The sequence below is a fragment of the Antechinus flavipes genome, chromosome 1 (genome assembly GCF_016432865.1).
Source record: "Antechinus flavipes isolate AdamAnt ecotype Samford, QLD, Australia chromosome 1, AdamAnt_v2, whole genome shotgun sequence".
Taxonomy (NCBI): Eukaryota; Metazoa; Chordata; class Mammalia; order Dasyuromorphia; family Dasyuridae; genus Antechinus; species Antechinus flavipes.
Window position 1 is genome coordinate 113,038,320 of NC_067398.1, and position 19,341 is coordinate 113,057,660.

The 19,341-nt window shown below is 42.0% G+C and overlaps 2 protein-coding genes across 2 annotated transcripts; both read left to right on the forward strand.

The window, feature by feature from the left end:
* Positions 1-362: 362 nt before the first annotated feature.
* Positions 363-9,922, forward strand: AMDHD2 (amidohydrolase domain containing 2). Its single transcript, XM_051988119.1, has 11 exons — positions 363-607; positions 2,184-2,320; positions 2,823-2,962; positions 5,829-5,883; positions 6,035-6,247; positions 6,366-6,454; positions 6,688-6,832; positions 6,923-7,030; positions 7,280-7,348; positions 7,914-8,015; positions 9,603-9,922. The coding sequence occupies exons 1-11, from the start codon at positions 525-527 to the stop codon at positions 9,689-9,691; spliced, it is 1,230 nt and encodes a 409-aa protein (XP_051844079.1). The 5' UTR covers positions 363-524; the 3' UTR covers positions 9,692-9,922.
* A 91-nt stretch (positions 9,923-10,013) lies between these two features.
* C1H8orf33 (chromosome 1 C8orf33 homolog) lies at positions 10,014-13,966 on the forward strand. The gene is made up of 5 exons (XM_051988131.1): positions 10,014-11,705; positions 11,815-12,000; positions 12,209-12,305; positions 12,391-12,537; positions 13,098-13,966. The coding sequence occupies exons 1-5, from the start codon at positions 11,700-11,702 to the stop codon at positions 13,259-13,261; spliced, it is 600 nt and encodes a 199-aa protein (XP_051844091.1). The 5' UTR covers positions 10,014-11,699; the 3' UTR covers positions 13,262-13,966.
* Positions 13,967-19,341: the final 5,375 nt, after the last annotated feature.

Consider the following 19,341-nt stretch of genomic DNA (forward strand, 5'->3'; position numbering starts at 1 on the left):
AAGCCTTTTAAGTCTTGCAGTTAGTGTTTGAAGAGGAGGGGCCGACCTGCCGTCGCTCTCACGACCGCCCATACCTAGTCCAGTGACCTCTTGGGTCACTCGCCAGCCCCACTCGTGCCCTTAGTCATGTACCTGCTCTGACCCTTGATCATTCGCTATACGCACCCCATGCCACCCGTGGGGTGGAGCCGCCTCCGCTATCCCGCGCTCCTTTCTCCCGACTCAACCGGTCTGAGGCTGAGTCAGGGTCGGAAGGAGCGGCTGAAGTCAGTGAATGACCGCTAGAGGGGATGTTTATGGGCGTGGCTATGAGGGGGCGAGGTCGCTTGCTGGAGTCTAGTCACGTGTCGTCAGCTGATCAGTGATCACATGACAACAAGGCTGGGCCCTACAGCCCGGGAGGAAGCGACCCAGTGGCGGAGGGTCCCCAGTTCTGGGTGCGGAGGATCGCGGGAGGTGGAACTCTCGCTCGGAGCCGAGATCTCCTTCCCTAGCACCACCTCGATCCTGTGTCCCTGGCCAGGATGCCACCCCAGAAGGTCGGGGCTGAGACCCGAATCGTACAGTTTACTAACTGCCGCATTCTGCGCGGACACACGCTGCTCAGGTGCGGAGCTGGGAGAGGGAGCAGGGGGGATAAGGGGATAGAGGCCAGTGTAGCCGGGAGGGAATTTGGAGATGGGGGACAAGGGGCAATAGAGCCATGAGGTGGGCAGGAGAGCTAGGAAGGGGGGAATTGAGGTTATTTGTAAGTTCCTAGAATCCCAAAGGGCAACGACTCCTTATTTTGGGTTGGGAAAGGGTTGGAACGTGGAAGAACTTATAGGATCCGAGAAAAGGAGAAAGGACTTCTATCTAGAGTGGGAGAGATGATCCTGTTCTGAAGGAAAATGGACCCCTTTGTTTTCAAGGGAGACCAGGTTTTGGAGAAGGATGAGTTCCTGAGTTTTGGTGAGAGGTGGAAATCTGAGGGAGTAAGGGCTGAATTTCCTGAGGTTTTTGTTGACTCCTTTCTGACTCTGACGCCACTTGAGGTTTTCTTTATAAAGATACTGGGGTGGTTTGCCATTTGCTTCTTCAGCTCATTTTATATATGAGGAAACTGAGGCAAACGGGGTTAAGGGACTTGTCCATAGTCACTTAGGTTACTTAGGTAAGTGTCTGAGGCCAGATTTGACTTAAGAATTTGGATACTGTACCACCTGGTTTAGTATTGATATTACTTCATTGTTTATGGTACCTTTTAACAAGATATAGCTTTTTTCTTTGTTTAATTAGATCTAGTTTTGTTTTTGCTTTGCCCAAGATCAGAATTGTACCCCTGCTTTTTTTTTTCCCTCTGAAGCATAATAGATTCTGCTCCAGACTTTTACTCTCTGTGTGCATCTTTAGGTTCCATATATGTTTACTGTAAACATATTGTAGGATTTTGGTTTTTAATCTGTCTGATAGTCGCTTTTGTTTTATGGGAGAGTTCATCCCATTCACATTCACAATTCTGATTACCAGCTCTGTATTTCTCAACATCATTTTCTCCCCTGTGTATACTTTTTTGTCTTTTTCCACCTTGTCCTTCCTCACCAGTGTTTTGTTTGTGATCACTGCTTCTCTCAACCTGCCCTCCCTTCTATCAGTCCCTCCCTTTTCTTTCCACTTACTTTCCTATAGAGTAAGATAAGTTTTTATCTCCTAAGCTTCAGACAATGTTCATCCCTCCTTTCCCTCTACTGTAGTGATAGGTCTTTTGTGCCTCTTCATATGATGTGATTTACCTAATTTTATCTCCCCATTCCTCTAATCCCAGTACAATCCTTTTTCTACTCCTTAATTTTTTTTTTAATATCATCACATCAAAATCAACTTATATCCATACCTTCTGTCTATATATACCCTTTCTAACTGCCCTAGTAAAAAACAGTTCTCAAGAGTTTCAAGTATCATCTTCCCAGGTAGGGATATAAACAGTTTAACCTTTAAAGAATTTTTTTTTTCTTTCCTATATACCTTTATGCTTTTCTTGAATCTTGTATGTGGCTTATGAGTCTTCCTTGACTACTCAAATGCTAGCCTGCACTTCACATATCTAGTGAATTATCCAGTTGCCCCTTAAAGGTAGGATTCTTTGTGGGGAGGGCCCCATCACCCTTATTCCCAATCTATTTGTTTAAGCTCTGCACTTTCAGGGAGGACCTGTGGATTCGAGGAGGCCGAATTCTGGATCCAGAGAAGCTTTTTTTTGAAGAGAAGAGATCAGCTGATGAGCAGAGGGACTGTGAGGGTCACATCCTGGCTCCAGGCTTCATTGATGTTCAAATAAATGGTAGGAAAAAGTTCCCTCCCTTCCCTCCTCTCCCAGCCCCAATTGTACACTCCCCAGCTCTTCTACCACAGAACTGGGAGCTTCCAATTGAATTTGTCCCTTCAATTCCCATCTTCCAACAGGGAGGCTTAAGAGCCTTATCGTTTTCAATGAATCCCCAACCCCTCACTTCCAGGATGAAATCTGCTTTGTTTCCCTTAAATCTTTCTGACTAATGGTCTTTGTCTATTCAATTGTTAGTTCCCCCCTCAGACATATTCCCTAAGCTGTGGGCCAGTCCTCAACTTCTGCAGAGCCAATTCATTTGACTTCTTAATTCCTTAACCCATAGGGAGTCTTGCTCCATTATTATTGGACTCTGGTTTCTGTGGGTCACTCAATAGGTGAATACAGATAAAATTAATCCATTACACTGATAGAACAGTCTCCTGATACAAGTTCTAGCCCAGGGACTGGTGGAGTGGATGGGGTAGTGAGCGTCAGCTTCTTTCTCTGGCCACAGGTGGATTTGGGGTGGACTTCTCCCTGCCCAGTGAAGATGTAGGTTCAGGGATTGCTTTGGTTGCCAAGAATCTCCTGGCTTACGGGGTTACTTCATTCTGTCCAACTCTGGTCACCTCACCGCCGGATATTTATCACAAGGTATGTAAGCTGGGGTCCTTTGGTATTGTCATTGCTTTTTTTCATCCAAAGAACTCTTGGGCAATACTAAAATCTCAGAGGCGTTCAAATCTAGGGCCCTATTTTCAGGCATGTTGCCGAAACTCCCTTTCGTTAACTGAAGCTTTTACCATAAAGACCATGGTCATGATTATTTTTGAGGTGCCCCTTCCATTTTTATTGTCTAGGCATTTCTTGTGTCTGGCTAGTTACCCGCCTACTAACTAGTTGTATTTTATTTGGCCTTTGAGAATGAGTAAAAAATTCATCAGAATCACCAACACAAGAAAATATAAGTTGAAGGTCTTAGACAAAGTGAAAAGTAACTCTTTTTCTTTTTTCCTATTTATTTTGGTAATGAAACAGGTTCTTTTGGATTTGGGAAGGTTTTGCAGGGTATGAAGACTCTTGACTTGAGCCATAGATGTATGGATGAATTTTATTACTTATTGGCTTTTCTTTGAGAGGCTTGTGCTTTCTCACTGAACAGTAACAGCAAACAACCATACTTAACTATATGGTTTCAGGACTCTCTTTCCCCATTAGATGATATAAATATTTGTAAAGACTTGGCATAGTGTTCTATAAGATTGTAGAGCACTTATAAGTTTTGCAAAACAAGTGCACTACCTTCCCAAAGCCATGTACAGTTTCAGACATAGAACATCACCTGAGGATTGGGGTCCTTCTTCACTCTTCCCAAGTAGTATCATGTAGACCTGCAGTCTACATATAATACAAGACCTAAGTTTGGGTAGCCCATTGATTTATCTTTAATACCAGAGTTTCTAGTTTGATCCAGAAAGTCTTGAACTTTGCCTTGTTCAAAGTCTTCTTATTTGTAGCCTCTCTATTTTGTGTTATTTCTTCTCTGTATGGCATTTGGATCTTTTGCTTCCTAATTCTTCATCCCCTTGACTTATTGTCATTACTCATGTTTCTACTCAGTTTCCAAAAAGGAAGACACTTTTCTGTCTTTTCATACTCTTGCCTTTTCCTGTTAAGCTTTTTAGCCAATTCTAATTCTCTTAACCTTTGTAATGGTTAAGTATTTAATACTTCCCTAGATATCTGACCTAAGTGTAGAATTCCTGGATTTCAATTTCAATCTGGATAAAAGTCAGGATTCTGGTTGTTTCATATGGTTCACATCATTCCTACTAGCACTTCTAAGGCAGCATCATATTGACCATTTAAAAAAGTATATAAGAGCATTTAATATCACTTAACATAATTTCTTTGCCTTGGTCTTAGTTCTATTATGTATTCAGTTGTGTAGATGACTGATGAACACAAATAAAGATACAGAGCTTAAAGTATGGTCCCTGCCCTCACTATTCTATTTGAGGTATTCCATTTATTTGAGACTGGTCCTGAGGGAGCTATAACATCTCTAAAAGGTATAATTGGGAGCTGAAGCCATTCTGGGGATGGAGAGTACCTTGGGCTAACGCACAGTGATGGTAAATTGCCATACAAATATATGGAGATGATGATGGGGGAGGAGGAGAGCAAGTGTATTGAACAGTCTGACTAGAACATAGGGTTTATAAAGGAAAGATTAAACTTGGGAGGAGGTGAGTGTGGATTTATCCTGGGCTTTTAGATTGTAGATATGTAGTCCTTGGAGAATTCTGAACAGAAGGATTAATCTGGTAATGATATGAGAGATCGTTTTGGGGGGAGAGACGTTGGAGAAGATTCCTCTCTCCATCTCCTTAATTCAGATTTGTAGATGTAGTTCCAGTCTTAGCTATAACTTTTCTCCTTAGGCCTCAGGACATGTTCTTCTTGTCCAGTGGGCTCTTTCTCCTTAGGGCCAGCTCTTGCTTTGAGAGCTACCAACCGAGACCCCCAGATCACTGCTGCCCTGTGGTCTGGGTACTTCTGCCTCAGCACCCAGAAAGCCCAGGAGGGAGGGAGAAAGCAGTGCCAGGTCCTCTGCTGAGTGCTTTACAAATGTTAACTGATTTGATCTTCACAGTAGCTTTAGGAGGGGTTGCTGAAGTGACCTGCCCAGCAGCACTTACAGTATTTAAATTGAGTCTTTTGAGTTCAGGACCCTCATTCTCCACTGAGCCACCTCACTGCTGTTGGGTGGGGGAAGCTTGCTTCTGCTTCCACCCTGATATGTGACTTTGGATAACTCATTTTCATTCTGGGAAGTTTCCTCTTCTATTGAATGAAGACGCTGGACTGATTCTTTAAGATCACTCACTCCTAGGCCTAATGTCCTGTGGCATCTTTTAGATATTGTAGAGACTGTTTAGCCCTATTTTTGTAAAGGAGTAGTTGAAAGGAAAATTCACTCAATCCATTTCTAGGCTTGATTTTCCTGTGCCCTGAACTTTTTTATACCTCAGGTTTTCCTGCTGTATCCTGCTATTGCTTCATATTTCGTAGGGATCTGTCCGGATGTTCACTTTCTGTGACTACTTTTGCTTTCATATCTAATTCCATCCTGTTCCTTGACTCAGGCCCTCGGGAGTTCTCTTCACTGATTTTCTGATTCTTTCCTGCCCATTTAGTCCCACCAGCCATGCAGTTCTTCTCCTGGGAGAAGGGAGAAACTATGAAATGTGTAAGGTATTGGGTTCTGGGCTGTGTTCTGAGCCGCGGTCCTTAGGGTCCTGGCTTTGGGCTAGGTGCTGGGTGGGGCTCCGGACTCTGGACTCTGAGCTCTGTGCTGTGGGTTCTGGGATGGGCTTGATTCTGGACTCTGAGCTCTATGCTTGGGCTGGAATCCTCGGCGCCAGGATGTGCAAGTAGTCAGCTGGGCCACACAGCTTTGGGCTTTAGACAAGAGGATCCAGAATGCTCTAGAGCTTTAGTTGCTCTTCTCTTCCAGGTCCTTCCTCAGATCATTGTGAGAAACGGTAGCTCCCAAGGAGCAGGAATCCTTGGTGAGTAACTAATCTTTTACCTTTAGGGCTCTTTGACAATCATATTTTTGTATTCCTTATCTGCCTACTTGGGGAGAAAGATGGGGTAGAGGGCTAAAGGGAGAGGACTTTACAATGAGCCTTCCTTGAATCCCTTTTCTCTGTTGTTCAGGAGTGCATTTGGAAGGACCATTCATTAGCCATGAGAAAAGGGGGGCACATCCTGAATCCCATCTTCGCACCTTTGAGACTGATGCATTCCAAGAATTGCTGAAAACATATGGATCCCTGGACAATGTTGCCATAATTACCCTGGCCCCTGAACTTAGACGCAGTTATGAGGTCATCAGAGAAATCACTTCCCGTGGCATCTGTGTGTCAGTGGGTGAGAGCAGGTTTCTGTTACCTGGAAGTTCCCCCCAAAAAATCAGAATTTTCCCTTCTCCAAGTGACCCCCACAATTGCCAACACCAATTGCTTTTTCTTATAAACCACTCCCCCAGGTCATTCAGTGTCTCACTTGAGGGAGGCTGAAGAAGCAGTCCAGAATGGAGCCACTTTTATCACTCACCTCTTCAATGCCATGCTACCTGTGAGTAACCTCTTCTTAATTCTCTCTGGGGCAACTCTGGCGTCTCATGTTCTGGTGCAGGACATGCTTGAGGAAAAGCAGCAGTATTATTGTTAGGGAGAGAACTCGCGAGCATGCGGGAGGGTTTCTGAGACACCGTCCAGGGTAGGGACACTGGCAGCCTGGAACACTCCATCAGTCTGCCTCTTCCTTTGGCCTCTGGCCCTCCCCCACATACCCTGTTGTCCTTTCAGTTTCATCATCGTGATCCTGGCATTGTGGGTCTTTTGACTAGTGACCAGATCCCACCTGGACGGCAAGTGTTCTTTGGAATGATCGCAGATGGTATCCATACCAATCCTGCAGCCTTAAGGATTGCACACCGCGCCCATCCCAAAGGTGGGGAGGAAAAAGCCAGAACCACAGGGATGGAAAACAGAGTTCAGGAACCCAGTGTGTGACAGAAGCTGTGGTCTTTCTCTCTTCTAGGGCTTGTGCTGGTTACAGATGCTATTCCTGCCCTGGGCTTGGGCAATGGTCGACACACATTGGGTCAGCAAGATGTTGAGGTGGATGGGTTGACGTGCTGTGTGGCTGGTAAGGGCGGGGGGTAGAGATTTATGTTTTAATGGCTCATTTCTAGTCAACTTCCTCCCTTCCCCTTGAAAAATAAAATAAAACTGAAACAGCTCTAATATCCCATGAAACACCTCGTTCTGGTCAGTGACCCTGACCAGTGGTAGCATCTACCACTAAAATCCAACCCTTTCTAGAATCCTTCAACTACCTCCATCCATGTCTCTCTCTCACTTTTTGTTTCCATCTATCTTGTCTCTTTTCCTATAGGTACCAAGACACTTTGTGGCAGTGTGGCCCCATTGGATGCTTGTGTCCGGCACTTCCTCCATGCCACAGGTCCTCAGAGTGGGGAAAAAGATAGATGCTCTTTGAGCCTGAGACCAAGAAGTCTAAATATAGGGGTGGAGGTGGGAAGTGGGATTTGGGTGACTTAGCACTTCCAGTGGCTCTCTACTTTTGCATTTTCTTCCTCCTCCAATCAGGGGATAAACCTTTTTGGCTGCAATGCCATTGAATTTCTGGATCTATTCTTCTGGGCCTGAATATGCTCTTGTTTGTTTGCCTCAGGAAGTCAACAACTGAGGGGGTCTTGGTCCCTGAGACCTTAGGTGAAATATTGTAGCTCTGTTCTCTCGGCTATTCAGGCAGGTGTGCCTGGTTAATTTCAGAAGTAGGATGATGCATATAGGTTTTCAATGTTAACAGAATACAACAGGAAACTTTTAGGCCAGGGAATGAAAAACGCATGTGTTCCAGTGGGGAAGACACCCCTTTGTCCTCTCCTGCTTATTGCCTACTTCCTGGAGCCAGATATCCGCCATCCTGGCCAAACTGGAAGGCAGCATCACAGAAATAGTTCCAGAGGAAAGAAGTTTGCTCATACTCATCACTTGCCCAACAGGTTGCAGTGTGGAGATGGCGCTTGAGGCTGCAACCCTGCACCCAGCCCAGCTGCTAGGGATAGAAAAACAAAAGGGGACCTTGGACTTTGGCTCTGATGCAGGTACCTGGGGTTTGGGAATGTGGTGGAGTGCACTCTGGGGTGAAAGGATACAATCTTCCTTCTCCTGTAGTCTCAGGTCTTTAAGATCTCAAGACAGTTTCCTGTGATACTAATACCAAGACTCAAAAATGAAATCTCCCTTCTTCCTTTCTGGCCTCAATAGCTGGAACATCTTCACTGCTGTTTTTGAATGTAGGATACCACATCTGCTCATCAACTAAACCAATTTTTCTATTTTGCCATCCTGAAACCAACATTGGCTAAAGCTAATTTAGAATTTATTGCCAGTAGTGCTGAGAGATTAAGCTGGTAACCAGATAATGAAAATCAAAAGCTATTATCACAACTATTGTCTCCTTGAATGGGAAGAAGCTTTCAGCTCCAGAAGGTTCTTGCTATTCTCTTGGCTGAGTCCTTCTCCCTGATGTTTTCTCTCCCTAATACTATTTAGGGAGTTTCCTACCTAATAACTAGTTCAGTATCTTATTTTACTGATGAGAAATTGAGGCCCTCACAGGAAAGATGGATAAGGGCCCAGATATTATTGCTCTGTGTTGCCATGGTATTTCTAGGAGGCTCATAAAGAGAAATAAGAGAAAAAGGAGAGAGGCAGGAGCAGGCCGTGTTTAAGGGAGAACAATGGAAGTTTCCCTTCATGCATAAACCCTCCTGCTATTGACTAAAAAATAGTTTAAGAGTAAATATCCTGGGATCTTTCTGAAGCGTTCCTCCCTTCCCACTCTGGTTTCTAGTGTTGGGTATTCATCCTAAGTGTATGTTAGTTTAAATTATGCTTTTAATATTGGGTAACTCACTCAATTTACGCACATACACAACAAACATGTGTGCGTGTACATATGTATATATATATACATATAATGTTAATATTTCATTAAACATTTCACAACTTCTAAAATCTTGTCATTTTTAAAAATTCTGAGTTCCAGATTCTCTTCCTATTTCCTTCTTCTTCCCTACCTCTTGAGAAACCAAGAAATGTGTTATCAGTTATACCTGACATACTCTTTAAGCTTCAGTTTCCTCATCTGTCAGATGGGGATAGTCCTCTGTTGAATTCTCAAGGAAGAATGGTGATAAATGAGATACTGGGTGAAGATGGCAGTGTGATGACCATTTGAAACTAAGGTTGTCTAGCCTGAAGAAAAGACTTAGAGGAGACATGATAGTTGACTAAATAAGGCATTGGAAGAGGGATTAGAGGTGTTGTGCTTGGTTACAGTGGGGTTAACAAGGCAAATTTAGACCAGATAAATGGAAAAAATTCCTAACTCTGGAAGCTATCTGAAATTGAGAGAGGCTGCTGCAGGAGACAGTGGTTCCCCTGAAGGTCTTTCACCAAAGGCTGAGCAGCACCTGTCAGTTATTTTGTAGAAGGGATTTTTTCCCCAAGTATGAGTTGGGCTGAAGTCCAAAGCCTCTGAAGTTCCTCTCAGTTCTGAAATGCTGTGAAGATTATCTTGGCCAGATGAAAACCATGGGGGGGCAATAGTAATTGATCCTATGAACCCTCTACATACTGGGAGATTGATGCCTCACAAGGACATTTCCATCGTGTTTTGTCTGCAGACTTCGTGGTCCTCGATGACTCCCTGAATGTCAAAGCCACATACATTGCAGGGGAACTGGTGTGGCAGGACAAGACTCTCAGTTGCTAATGGCCAGGAGTCAGGACAGGACTCTGCTCAGCCCTCCACTAGATGTTGCATCTACATTGAAGTTGGCAGCTTCCTTGGTGTCTTAAATATCTGAGAAGACAGAAGTTCCTGGCCCTTTTAGACCTTATACTTGAAGGAGTACTAAGTCAAAGTCTTGAACTTGAACATGGACTCCACAGGAAGATCTCTTCTGTAGTCTTCTACTCTCCGAAATAAAATGGCTACTACTAATCCTTCTGCTACCACTCCTTGCTCCATAATGAATCATGATGAGTATTGATTGGGACCTTTGACAATTAGGTCCCCTCCCTCTTGAATCAACAACAGAGATGAACATGCACCTTAAGAGTGTTTTGGGTTCCTTATTTTGTTTTTAATTAAGCTTAAGCATGGGTGTGGCCCTTTCAGTCAACCTGGCTTTCCTCCTGGAGGAGTTTGCAGCTGTGATTCTTGTACTACGAGGTTATGGTCTTACTTGAGAGCAAAGATTAACAAACATGAAGTAGTTAGGAATGTTAATGTTAGGTTCAGACAGTATAATAACTTTAACAAGGTTAGATGAAAGAACTGTCTGGGAAAAAAAGTAATATTTGACCTTGGGTCCTGAAGATTGGGTAGGAGTCAGGTAGTTAGAGAAAATATGAAAGGTTTCTGCTACTCAAGATGGGAATAGTAGAATAAGAGCTTTGAAGCAGAAGAAAATGAGATGAGCTTCAGAGAGAATTTGCCCACAAGATAAGGGAATAAAGTCAGAGAGCTAAGTCTGTGGAAGACTTTGTTAAGATGAATGGGTGGTTTAGCAGATCATTGGGTGATGACCTGATCAGAATTAGAATTAAAGAAATCTTGCAAGAAGCTACATAAGGAGTCCTGACAAATGGGAATGAGGGGAATCTGCTAGGATGTTGGTAAAAAGGCCAAGGAGAAATCCTAGGGCAAAACTCTATTAAGGTGTTACACAAGAGTGTTTATAGATTTGGGAATAATGTTAACCTGAATCCTATAGAATGGAAAGCATCCAATGAATATAATTAACAGTGATGTGAACTCCAGATATGTTAATGACCAATTAATAGATAGTAATTTTCCAAATGTGGCAAGCCATTGGATTTGGTGAACGGTGCATCACTTCCGACTTTGAAATGCAGTGGTACTTTTTATATTTGACAACTCTTGTTTACCTCTTACCATGCTTTATTATTGCTCAGTAAAATGCCAGCTTGTTTAAAAAAAAAAAAGTGGTAGTGTGGAAACAAAACAGCAAGGCTTTGAGAAGCTGGGAGAAGAAAGAGAATGGAGTCGAGACAATTCTAAAAAGTGAAAGGGGGAGAAGTGCGAAGGAGGGGAGAGATGCTGTGAGGCAATAAAAGAATGGGGAAGTACAAGGGATCAGTGAACAAGAATGAATCAGAGGAAAATGAAGTTTCAGGCATGAATGCTATTAGAGGAGGGAAGGCTAATTTAGGAGTGAGGAATAGGGATGTTGAGACGTGAAGTGCTTGTGTGCTATTCCAAGGGTAGAGAAGTGTAGGACTGAAACTAGAGGGGTTGAGACGAGCAGAAATAGTAATAGAGCGGGGGAGTTTGGGGGGTCAACTAAATTAAAGCAAGAAACGACCATTCGACAGGTAACAGTGCTTCTGCAAAGACGGTAGATCATTTTAACGCAGGGAGAAAAAGAACGAACGGGGACGGAGGCGGGGACCGTACTGTGGTGGGAGTCAGGGCTGCCGGAATGGATGAGTCCTGGGAGCATGTGCCCGCCTCCCTCAGAGAGACCTCAAGGCGGCCACGGCCGTCTTACCTTGCTAACGTTCGGGCGCCTTCCCTTTCCCTCCTGTGCGCAGACTGCCCCGCGCAGTGTCTCCTGGACCTCTCTGTCCCGGAGCCCCAGCGACTAGCAGAGGAGTTGCAGCGGAACTGAATAGCGAAGTCGCGTTTCCGGGAGGAAGGGAATCCGCGGCGGACCCGGGACTGACTGCAGAACGCACGGTGACTGGTCGCGCGCATGGCGGTGAGCGCTGGGCTGGGTTGGGCTAAGCGGAGCGGAGGAGCGCGGACTTGAGCGGGAAGCTCTCGAATGCTCGGGTCTCCCAGTGACTTCTGATATCTCCCTCCTCCAGGCGCCGCGGCCGAAGGGCCTAAAGGGGCCGGAGCGGAAGTTGGAGGCTGTCGGAGGAGGCCGCGGGGCCAACAAGAAGGGCAAGAAGCAGCCGCCGCGTCCCGGGACCGGGTCGAGCGCGCTGGGCCATAAGCGGGATACTGAGGAGCTAGCCGGGCTGCCAGTCAGCAGAAGATCAGAGGATGGGGTGGGTGGGCTTCAATTACCAACTGTGTACAACTTCAGGGTGGGGGATGTTCTCGTGGGAGTGGAGGGACAAGCGCTGGAAGGGCCTGCCAGGGCTGGAACCGAAGGTCCTGGAGGGCGGGAACTAGCACAGCGTCCTTGTGGATCATTGCTTGTTAACTCACTGAAATAAGACTGCGGGTGAGAAACCCCCCATTTCTCATGCACAGGAGCAGGACGAACAGCTGCGGCTGCAGAGGGAGCTGGACTGGTGCGTGGAACAGCTGGAGCTGGGCCTGAAGACACAGAAATCCAACCCAAAGCAAGGTACGCAGCAGGAGGCCTGGCCCAGGTTATGGGAAGGTGTTCAGAGGCCTCGGCAGGATCAACCAGTGTCCATCTCTCCTCTTAGCTGAACAGGTTGCTCGAGCGGTCAAGACCCTACGAAGTCAGCGAGCCGAGTTGCCCAAGAAACGTCAAGTGATGCGGTCACTGTTTGGGGACTACCGGGCCCGCATGGAGGAGGATCGGAAAGCAGCCCTGAAGGCCATGGAAGCTGGTGAGCCGGGCAGGAGCTGTTCTCTGGTCACTCCCAGCGTTACTCTATCAAGTCCTCCTAATGACTCTCTAGGTCACCACCGTGTGAATCATTAGTGGAAGAGCTAGGATTCAAATGCATCACAGTAACTTCTAGAAGGAGGACTCATGGGAAACCCAGTAGCTTGGGCTGAAAAGATCCCACATTTACTACTTCTGAGATCATGAACATGCTGTTGATGGACAGTTGAGCTCCTACAGACAAAAGGCCAGATCTACAGATACTTGCCCATCAGGTGGGAAGTAATAGAGGCCCTGCTTTACTGGATTTCATATTATTATAAAATTAAAGTTGAAATTGACTTTATAGGCTTCTAGTCTTAACTTATTAATAGTGGAGTATTGGCCCTACTCCAGCATTAGGGTAGAGATAGAGCCTTTGAGAAAGGAAAGGTAGAGGAGATGAGCAAAGAATTGCAAGGAACTTTTTTCTTTCCAATGTGTGCCCTGAGACTTGGTGACTAACACTTGTTTAGTTCAGCTTTTCCAGCTCTGACCTTGTGTTTGATCTCTCTTCTGTAGCAGCTCGATCAGCTCGGGTGATCCCTGTTGAAGAGGCCATCCGAAGGAAGAGTAGCCGGATCTGCAGGCATCGCCCAGGTGGAAGGATGAATTCGGTATCTCTTCCAGAGGAAGAATTTAAGTTTAACTTTATTTTATCCTCTGCTCATCAGGAATCCCCCTAATTTCTGCCAGAAAAGCTACTATCACTACCACTGGCAGCACAGTTTAGGGGCTGGAGAGAGTATCAGAAAGGTTTGGGAAATTCATCTGATGGGTATCAGATACATGATCAGGATGGCTCAGACTGGCTATTTTTCATATGTATGGTCATTGTCACTGAAGCCCTTACTTGACATATGGAAGTCATCAGACTACTTGTGGAGTAAATATGTAGTTGCCCTATCTTGAATTCTTAAAGACAGGTGAAGCTAGTCTGTACCATGCCCTGATCAGAGGGTAAAGATGGAGGCAACTTGAAAAAGAGGCTGCTTTGGTGCCTCTATTTATTAGTAGGAAAGAGGTCTTCAGTAAAATCTTCCCTTCCAACTTTCTTATCTGAGTGTCTCTTCGGAACCACAGCATGGATCACAGAAGGGTATTTATTGGATGGATTTTAGAAACTGGGTAGGGACAGCATGGCTTAGGGGCCATCAGTCACAGGGTGTCTCTAAAAGATTGTATAACCCTTTTTTCTCAATCTAAATGCCCTCACACTCTTTCTCAAAGGAAAATCCCAAATTTTCTCCTTGGATCAGGGTTTGGGGCAAGGCTCATCCCATGGGAGTTTTGCACTTATGAGTTTCCTCATTAAACTGCTTCTAAGAATTTAAAGGATTAAAAGTGGCACCCTTGCTCCATTTTGGTCAGTTATTTGCCTTCTCTAAAAATTTTTTGTTATCACCCTCATTGTACGCTTTGATCTTGGGGAAGACAGGCCAGCTGAAGTGTGGATTTTTACCCTTCCCAACTCTTTTTCCCCTCTCAAGCAATTATCTTTTTAAAATATTTTATATATAATTTATATTTATATATATATATTATATATTTTTATATATATATATAACATATAAATATATTTATATTTATTTTTCCAAATACATGCAAAGATAGTTTTCAACATTTGCCTTTGCAAAACCCTGTGTTCTAAATCTTCCTCTCTTCCCCACACTCCCTCCCCTAAACAGCAAGCAATCCAATATAGGTTAAGTATGTGATTGTTCCAAATACATTTCCAGATTCATCTTGCTGTGCAAGAAGAATCAGATCAAAAGGGTGAAAAAACACAAGGAAGAAAAAAACAACAAGCAAGAATTATAAAAAGATGAAAATACTCTTTGATCCATAGTTCTCTCTGGATGTGGATGGCAACTGTCACAGTTGATCATCACATAATTGCTGTATACAATGTTCTCAGTTCTGCTCACTTCACTTAGCATCAGTTCATATCGGGGTTTTTTTTAATAACATAAAAACTTTATTATTATTATTATTTAATAATTATAACTTTTTTATTGACAGAACCCATGCCTGGGTAATTTTTTTTACAACGTTATCCCTTGCACTCACTTCTGTTCTGACTTTTCCCCTCCCTCCCTCCACCCCCTCCCCCAGATGGCAAGCAGTCCTGTACATGTTAGATATTTTACAGTATATCCTAGATACAATATATGTGTGCAACAATTCTCTTGTTGCACAGGAACATATCAGTCTTTTTAAAAGCTCTTTCTGAAATCAACCTACTCATTTCTTACAGAACAATAATATTCCATTACATTCATATATCATAACTTATTCAGCCATTCCTCAGCTGGTAGGCATCCACTCAATTTCCTTGCCACTGCAAAAAGAGTTTCTACAAAAACTTTGCACCTAGGAGTCCTTTTCCCTCTTTTGTGATCTCTTTAGAATACAGACCCTGTTGGTTGGATCCAAAGGATATACTTTTGGGACTTAGTTCTAAATTGCTCTCCATAGTTGGATCAGTTCACAACTTCAACAATGCATTCGTGTCCCCAATTTTTTCCACAACTCCAACATTTATCATTTTTTCCTATAGTCTTAGCCAATCTGAGATTATCAGATTGATTGTCATCAGAATTGTCTTAATTTGCATTTCTCTAATTAATAGTGATTTGGAGCATTTTTTCATATGATTAGAAATAGCTTTAATTTCTCTGAGAATTGTTCATATCCTTTGACCATTTAACAATTAGGGAATGTTTTCTATTCTTATAAATTTAAATAAATTCTCTGCAATTTGTAGAAATGAGGCCTTTTATCAGAAATACTGACTGTAAAAATTGCCAGCTTTCTGCTTTTTTTCTAATCTTGGCTGCATTGCCCAAACCCATATGGTTTTGATAATCACTGCTAAGGAATAATCTTTTGAAAGAAAGCCGAGCTCCTTGGAAACTGCTTTTTAAATCGAGGCCACAAAGAATGTAACTAGAAAGAAAGATTTTTCTTTTAAGTGGTAATACTTTGATGATTGTAAGTATTGAGTTTAAAGAAATCATTTATTTCAACCCCTTAATTTTAATTATTAAAAAATTATGAAACATTTTAAATTTCTTTCATATTGCTTTTCTTTCCCCCCTTCCCAGAAGGAAAATCAAAAATCAAAACCTTTGTGATAAACAGTCATGTAAACATTCCTATTTTAGCTATGCCTAAAAATGTCTCATTCTACATTAAGCCATTGATAGAATGTATGTTGTGTTCTTAATTATAAGTTCATTGGAATAGTGTTAACTTATTCATTTTAAAAATTGAGAAATTAAGTGAGTTAAGGTCACAGCAAGTGTCATAACTGGGATTTAAATCCAGATTTGATAAATGCACCAAGGCAAGGCTTCTTGACCTGGGATCTGGGAACTTTTTAGAAAAAATATTTTGTGTTTAGATGTTGGTGTTTGCTTGCATTTTATTTTGCATGATAATTGTATAAATATGTATACATATATTGGATTTAACGTTTCTATCATATTTAACATATATTGGATTACTTGCCATCTAGGGAAGGGCGAGAGGGAAGTGGGGTAGAATTGGAATACGGGATTTTACAAGGGCTAATATTGAAGAACTGTCCATGCATATGTTTTGAAAAATAAAAGGCTTTAATTTAAAAAAAAATTATATATTTTATTCAATTCTACACATAAAAAATACAAACATAAATTTAAATTTAAAACTTAAATGTAAATTTATACATATATTTAAAAAAGAATTGCACACATTTAACCTATATTGGATTACTTGCTGTCTAGGGGAGAGTAGGGACAAGGGAGGGAGAAAAATTTGGAATGTAAGGTTTTGCAAGGGTGAATGTCAAAAACTATCCATATATTTTGAAAATAAAAAGCTATTAAAATTTTAAAAAAATATTTTAGTAAGTTGTTTTCAACAGAGTTGGTTTTCTTTGTATTCTTATGTATTTTATGCTAACTTTGGGGGTGTGGTGTAAGGCCAAGATAAGAGAAAAGGCAGGGACTTAAAACCTGAGCTATCCCAAATACTCTTCTAGACAACTTAAAAAAGAATTCTGGAGCATCAGAACTCACAAAAGGATGGGTTGAGGTCAGTAGAAAAGATCAATCTCACCAGGATGAGAGTAAAGTGCAGTCAACACCCCAGGAAGAGATGAGCAAGCAAGTCTTGGGGAGATGACTGAATCAGCTGTGGCCAGTCCACAGATGGTAATGGGTCCCTTTGCTGACACTTGGTACAGGATAATATTCCATTGTCCATGTCTCAGTTTCAAGGTGAGAAGCACTAGCACAACAGAGTTTGTAGCTGCAGGGGAGTGGAGACTCAAACCACAGAAAAGACCATAGCACAGTCAAGAAAGCAGTGACCCCACCTGTTCTTAGATCATACCACCTTGGAAGAACTGAAAACTTTTAAGGGCCCTCAGAAGTACCTCTGACAGCAGCACCTAAGAAGGCCTGAAGCTTGGGACAGTGCCCCTTCCATTTGGGGAACAGTCCCATCTTAACATAAGGATTCAAAGTCAAAAAGTGGACTGGAAAACAAAAAAGAAACTGACTATAGAAAGTTAACTATGGTGATAGAGAAGATTAAAAGACAAATTCAAAGACAAGAATGAAAAATGCTACATCCAAAGCCTCAAGGAAAATGTGAATTGGTCTCAAGCCCAAAAAGGAATTCATTGGAGTGTTCAGATAAGAGAGAAAACATTAGAAATGAGAGTAAGGCAAGAAAATAATGGAAAAAAAAAAAAAAAAAAGAATAGACCAAGTGGTGAAAAGAGGTACGAAAATCCCCTGAAGAGAACTCATTAAATCGCAGAACTGGCCAAGTGAAAAAGGAGGGATAAAAACTCACTGAAGAGAATATTTCTTTAAAAATGAGAATTATCTCTCTGAGACAACAAGAAATAAGAATCAAAAGAATGAAAAAAAGATAGAAAAAATGTTTAATATCCCAGAAAACCAACTGACCTTGGAAAATAGATCTAAGAGAGATGATTTTTAAAATTCTTGGACTAGCTGAAAGCTATGATCCATTTCACCCCACCCTTCAAAAAAATCCTACACATTATCTTTCAAGAAATTAACAAGGAAAACTCATTTTCCACAGCCAATCAAGGGTAAAATATAAATTGAAAGAATCCATTGGTTACCTCCTGGAAAATGTCTCAAAATAAGAACTCCCAAGAATATTATAGGCAAATTCTACAGCTCCCAGATCAAGGAGAAAACATTGCAAACAGCCAGAAAGAAATAATTCAAATATTGTGGAGCCACAGTCAGGATAGCACAATTTTTTTGTTGTTGTTTGTTTTTATTTTACAATTTCTAAGGCTAGAAGGGCTTAGAATATGATAATTCCAGAAGGCAAAAGGAGCTAGGATTACTTTGAGAATACCCAGCAAAACTGAATATAATCCTTCAGAATGGGGACAATGAATATTCAAAGAAATTAAGGATTTCTAAGCATTCCTGATGAAAAGCCCAGAGCTGAATTGACTTTCAAATATGAAACTCATGCATAAAAACGTAAATAGGAAAGAAATCATGAGGGATTCAATAAGTTTAAACTGTTTACATTCCTATATAAGAAGAAGATTTGTAAATCCTCAGAACTTTTATTAAGACAGAATATGAACAGACAGGGAGAAATAGACAGGGAGACAAGTGTGATTTGACTATAATGGGATTATATCTAATAAAAAGTGTTGAGGAGAGAGGATTGATTGCACTGGGGAAGGCAAAAGAGAGAGACAGAATGGGATAAATTCTCATATAAAAGAGACAAAAGAATTTTTACAGTGGAGGGGAAATAGGGGGAAGTACTTGAACTTTACTCTCATTGGAATTGGCTCAAAAAAGGAATAACAGACACTTGGGAATAGAAATCTTTACAGAAATATAGAAATCCTACAGAAAGTAGGAAGGGAAGGGAAGGGAATAAGAAGAGGGGGGCATATGTGAAATAAGAGAAGGGGAAATGGGGAAGAGAATAGTCAGATGCAAAATTTGAGGATAGACCTGCATGAAAGGAGAGAAAAAGTAGAATAAACAGGGAAAACAAGAGAAATACACAATGACCATAACTGAAAAAACATTTCCATATCAAAGAGTATGCACAGTTTGATGACTTTTTGAGTATAGTTCCAAATTGGTCTCCAGAATGATTGGATCCATTCACAACTCCATCAACAAATGCATCAGTGTCCCAGTTTTCCCACATGTCCTCCAACATTTGTCATTATTTTTTCCTGTCAGCCAATCTGAGAGGTGTGTAGTGGTATCTCAGAGTTGAAAGACCTCATTTCTTAACTATATAGAGAATTGAATCAAATTTCTAAAAATAAACTATTCTCTAATGGATAGGTCAAATGATATGAACTAGCAGTTTTTAGATGAAATAAACTATAATCATATGAAAATAGTTTACATCATTATTGGTAGAGAAATGCAAATTATAACAACTCAGGTACAATCTCATACCTATATGATTGACTAATATGACAGAAAAGGGAAATGACATGTTGGAGGGGATGTGGCAAATTGAGACATTTAAAGCATTTTTGGTGGAGTTGGGAACTGATTCAGCCATTCTGGAGAACAATTTGGAACTATTCCCAAAGGGCTAGACAACCATGCATACTCTGAGCCAGCAATACCAGTAATAGGTCTCTATTCCAAAGAGATAAAAAAGGAAAAGCACCTATATTTACACAAATATTTATAGCAGCTCTTTTTATGGTGGCAAAGAATTGGAAACTGAGAGAATGCCT

Excerpts from the sequence above, each read along its gene's own strand:
- AMDHD2 (XM_051988119.1), top strand. The coding sequence starts at position 525 with ATGCCACCCCAGAAGGTCGGGGCTGAGACCCGAATCGTACAGTTTACT. Across the intron at positions 5,884-6,034 it reads CCAAGGAGCAGGAATCCTTG|GAGTGCATTTGGAAGGACCA; the intron begins GTGAGTAACTAA and ends TCTGTTGTTCAG. Across the intron at positions 8,016-9,602 it reads GGACTTTGGCTCTGATGCAG|ACTTCGTGGTCCTCGATGAC; the intron begins GTACCTGGGGTT and ends TTTTGTCTGCAG.
- C1H8orf33 (XM_051988131.1), top strand. Across the intron at positions 12,001-12,208 it reads GCAGAAGATCAGAGGATGGG|GAGCAGGACGAACAGCTGCG; the intron begins GTGGGTGGGCTT and ends TCTCATGCACAG. Across the intron at positions 12,306-12,390 it reads GAAATCCAACCCAAAGCAAG|CTGAACAGGTTGCTCGAGCG; the intron begins GTACGCAGCAGG and ends CTCTCCTCTTAG.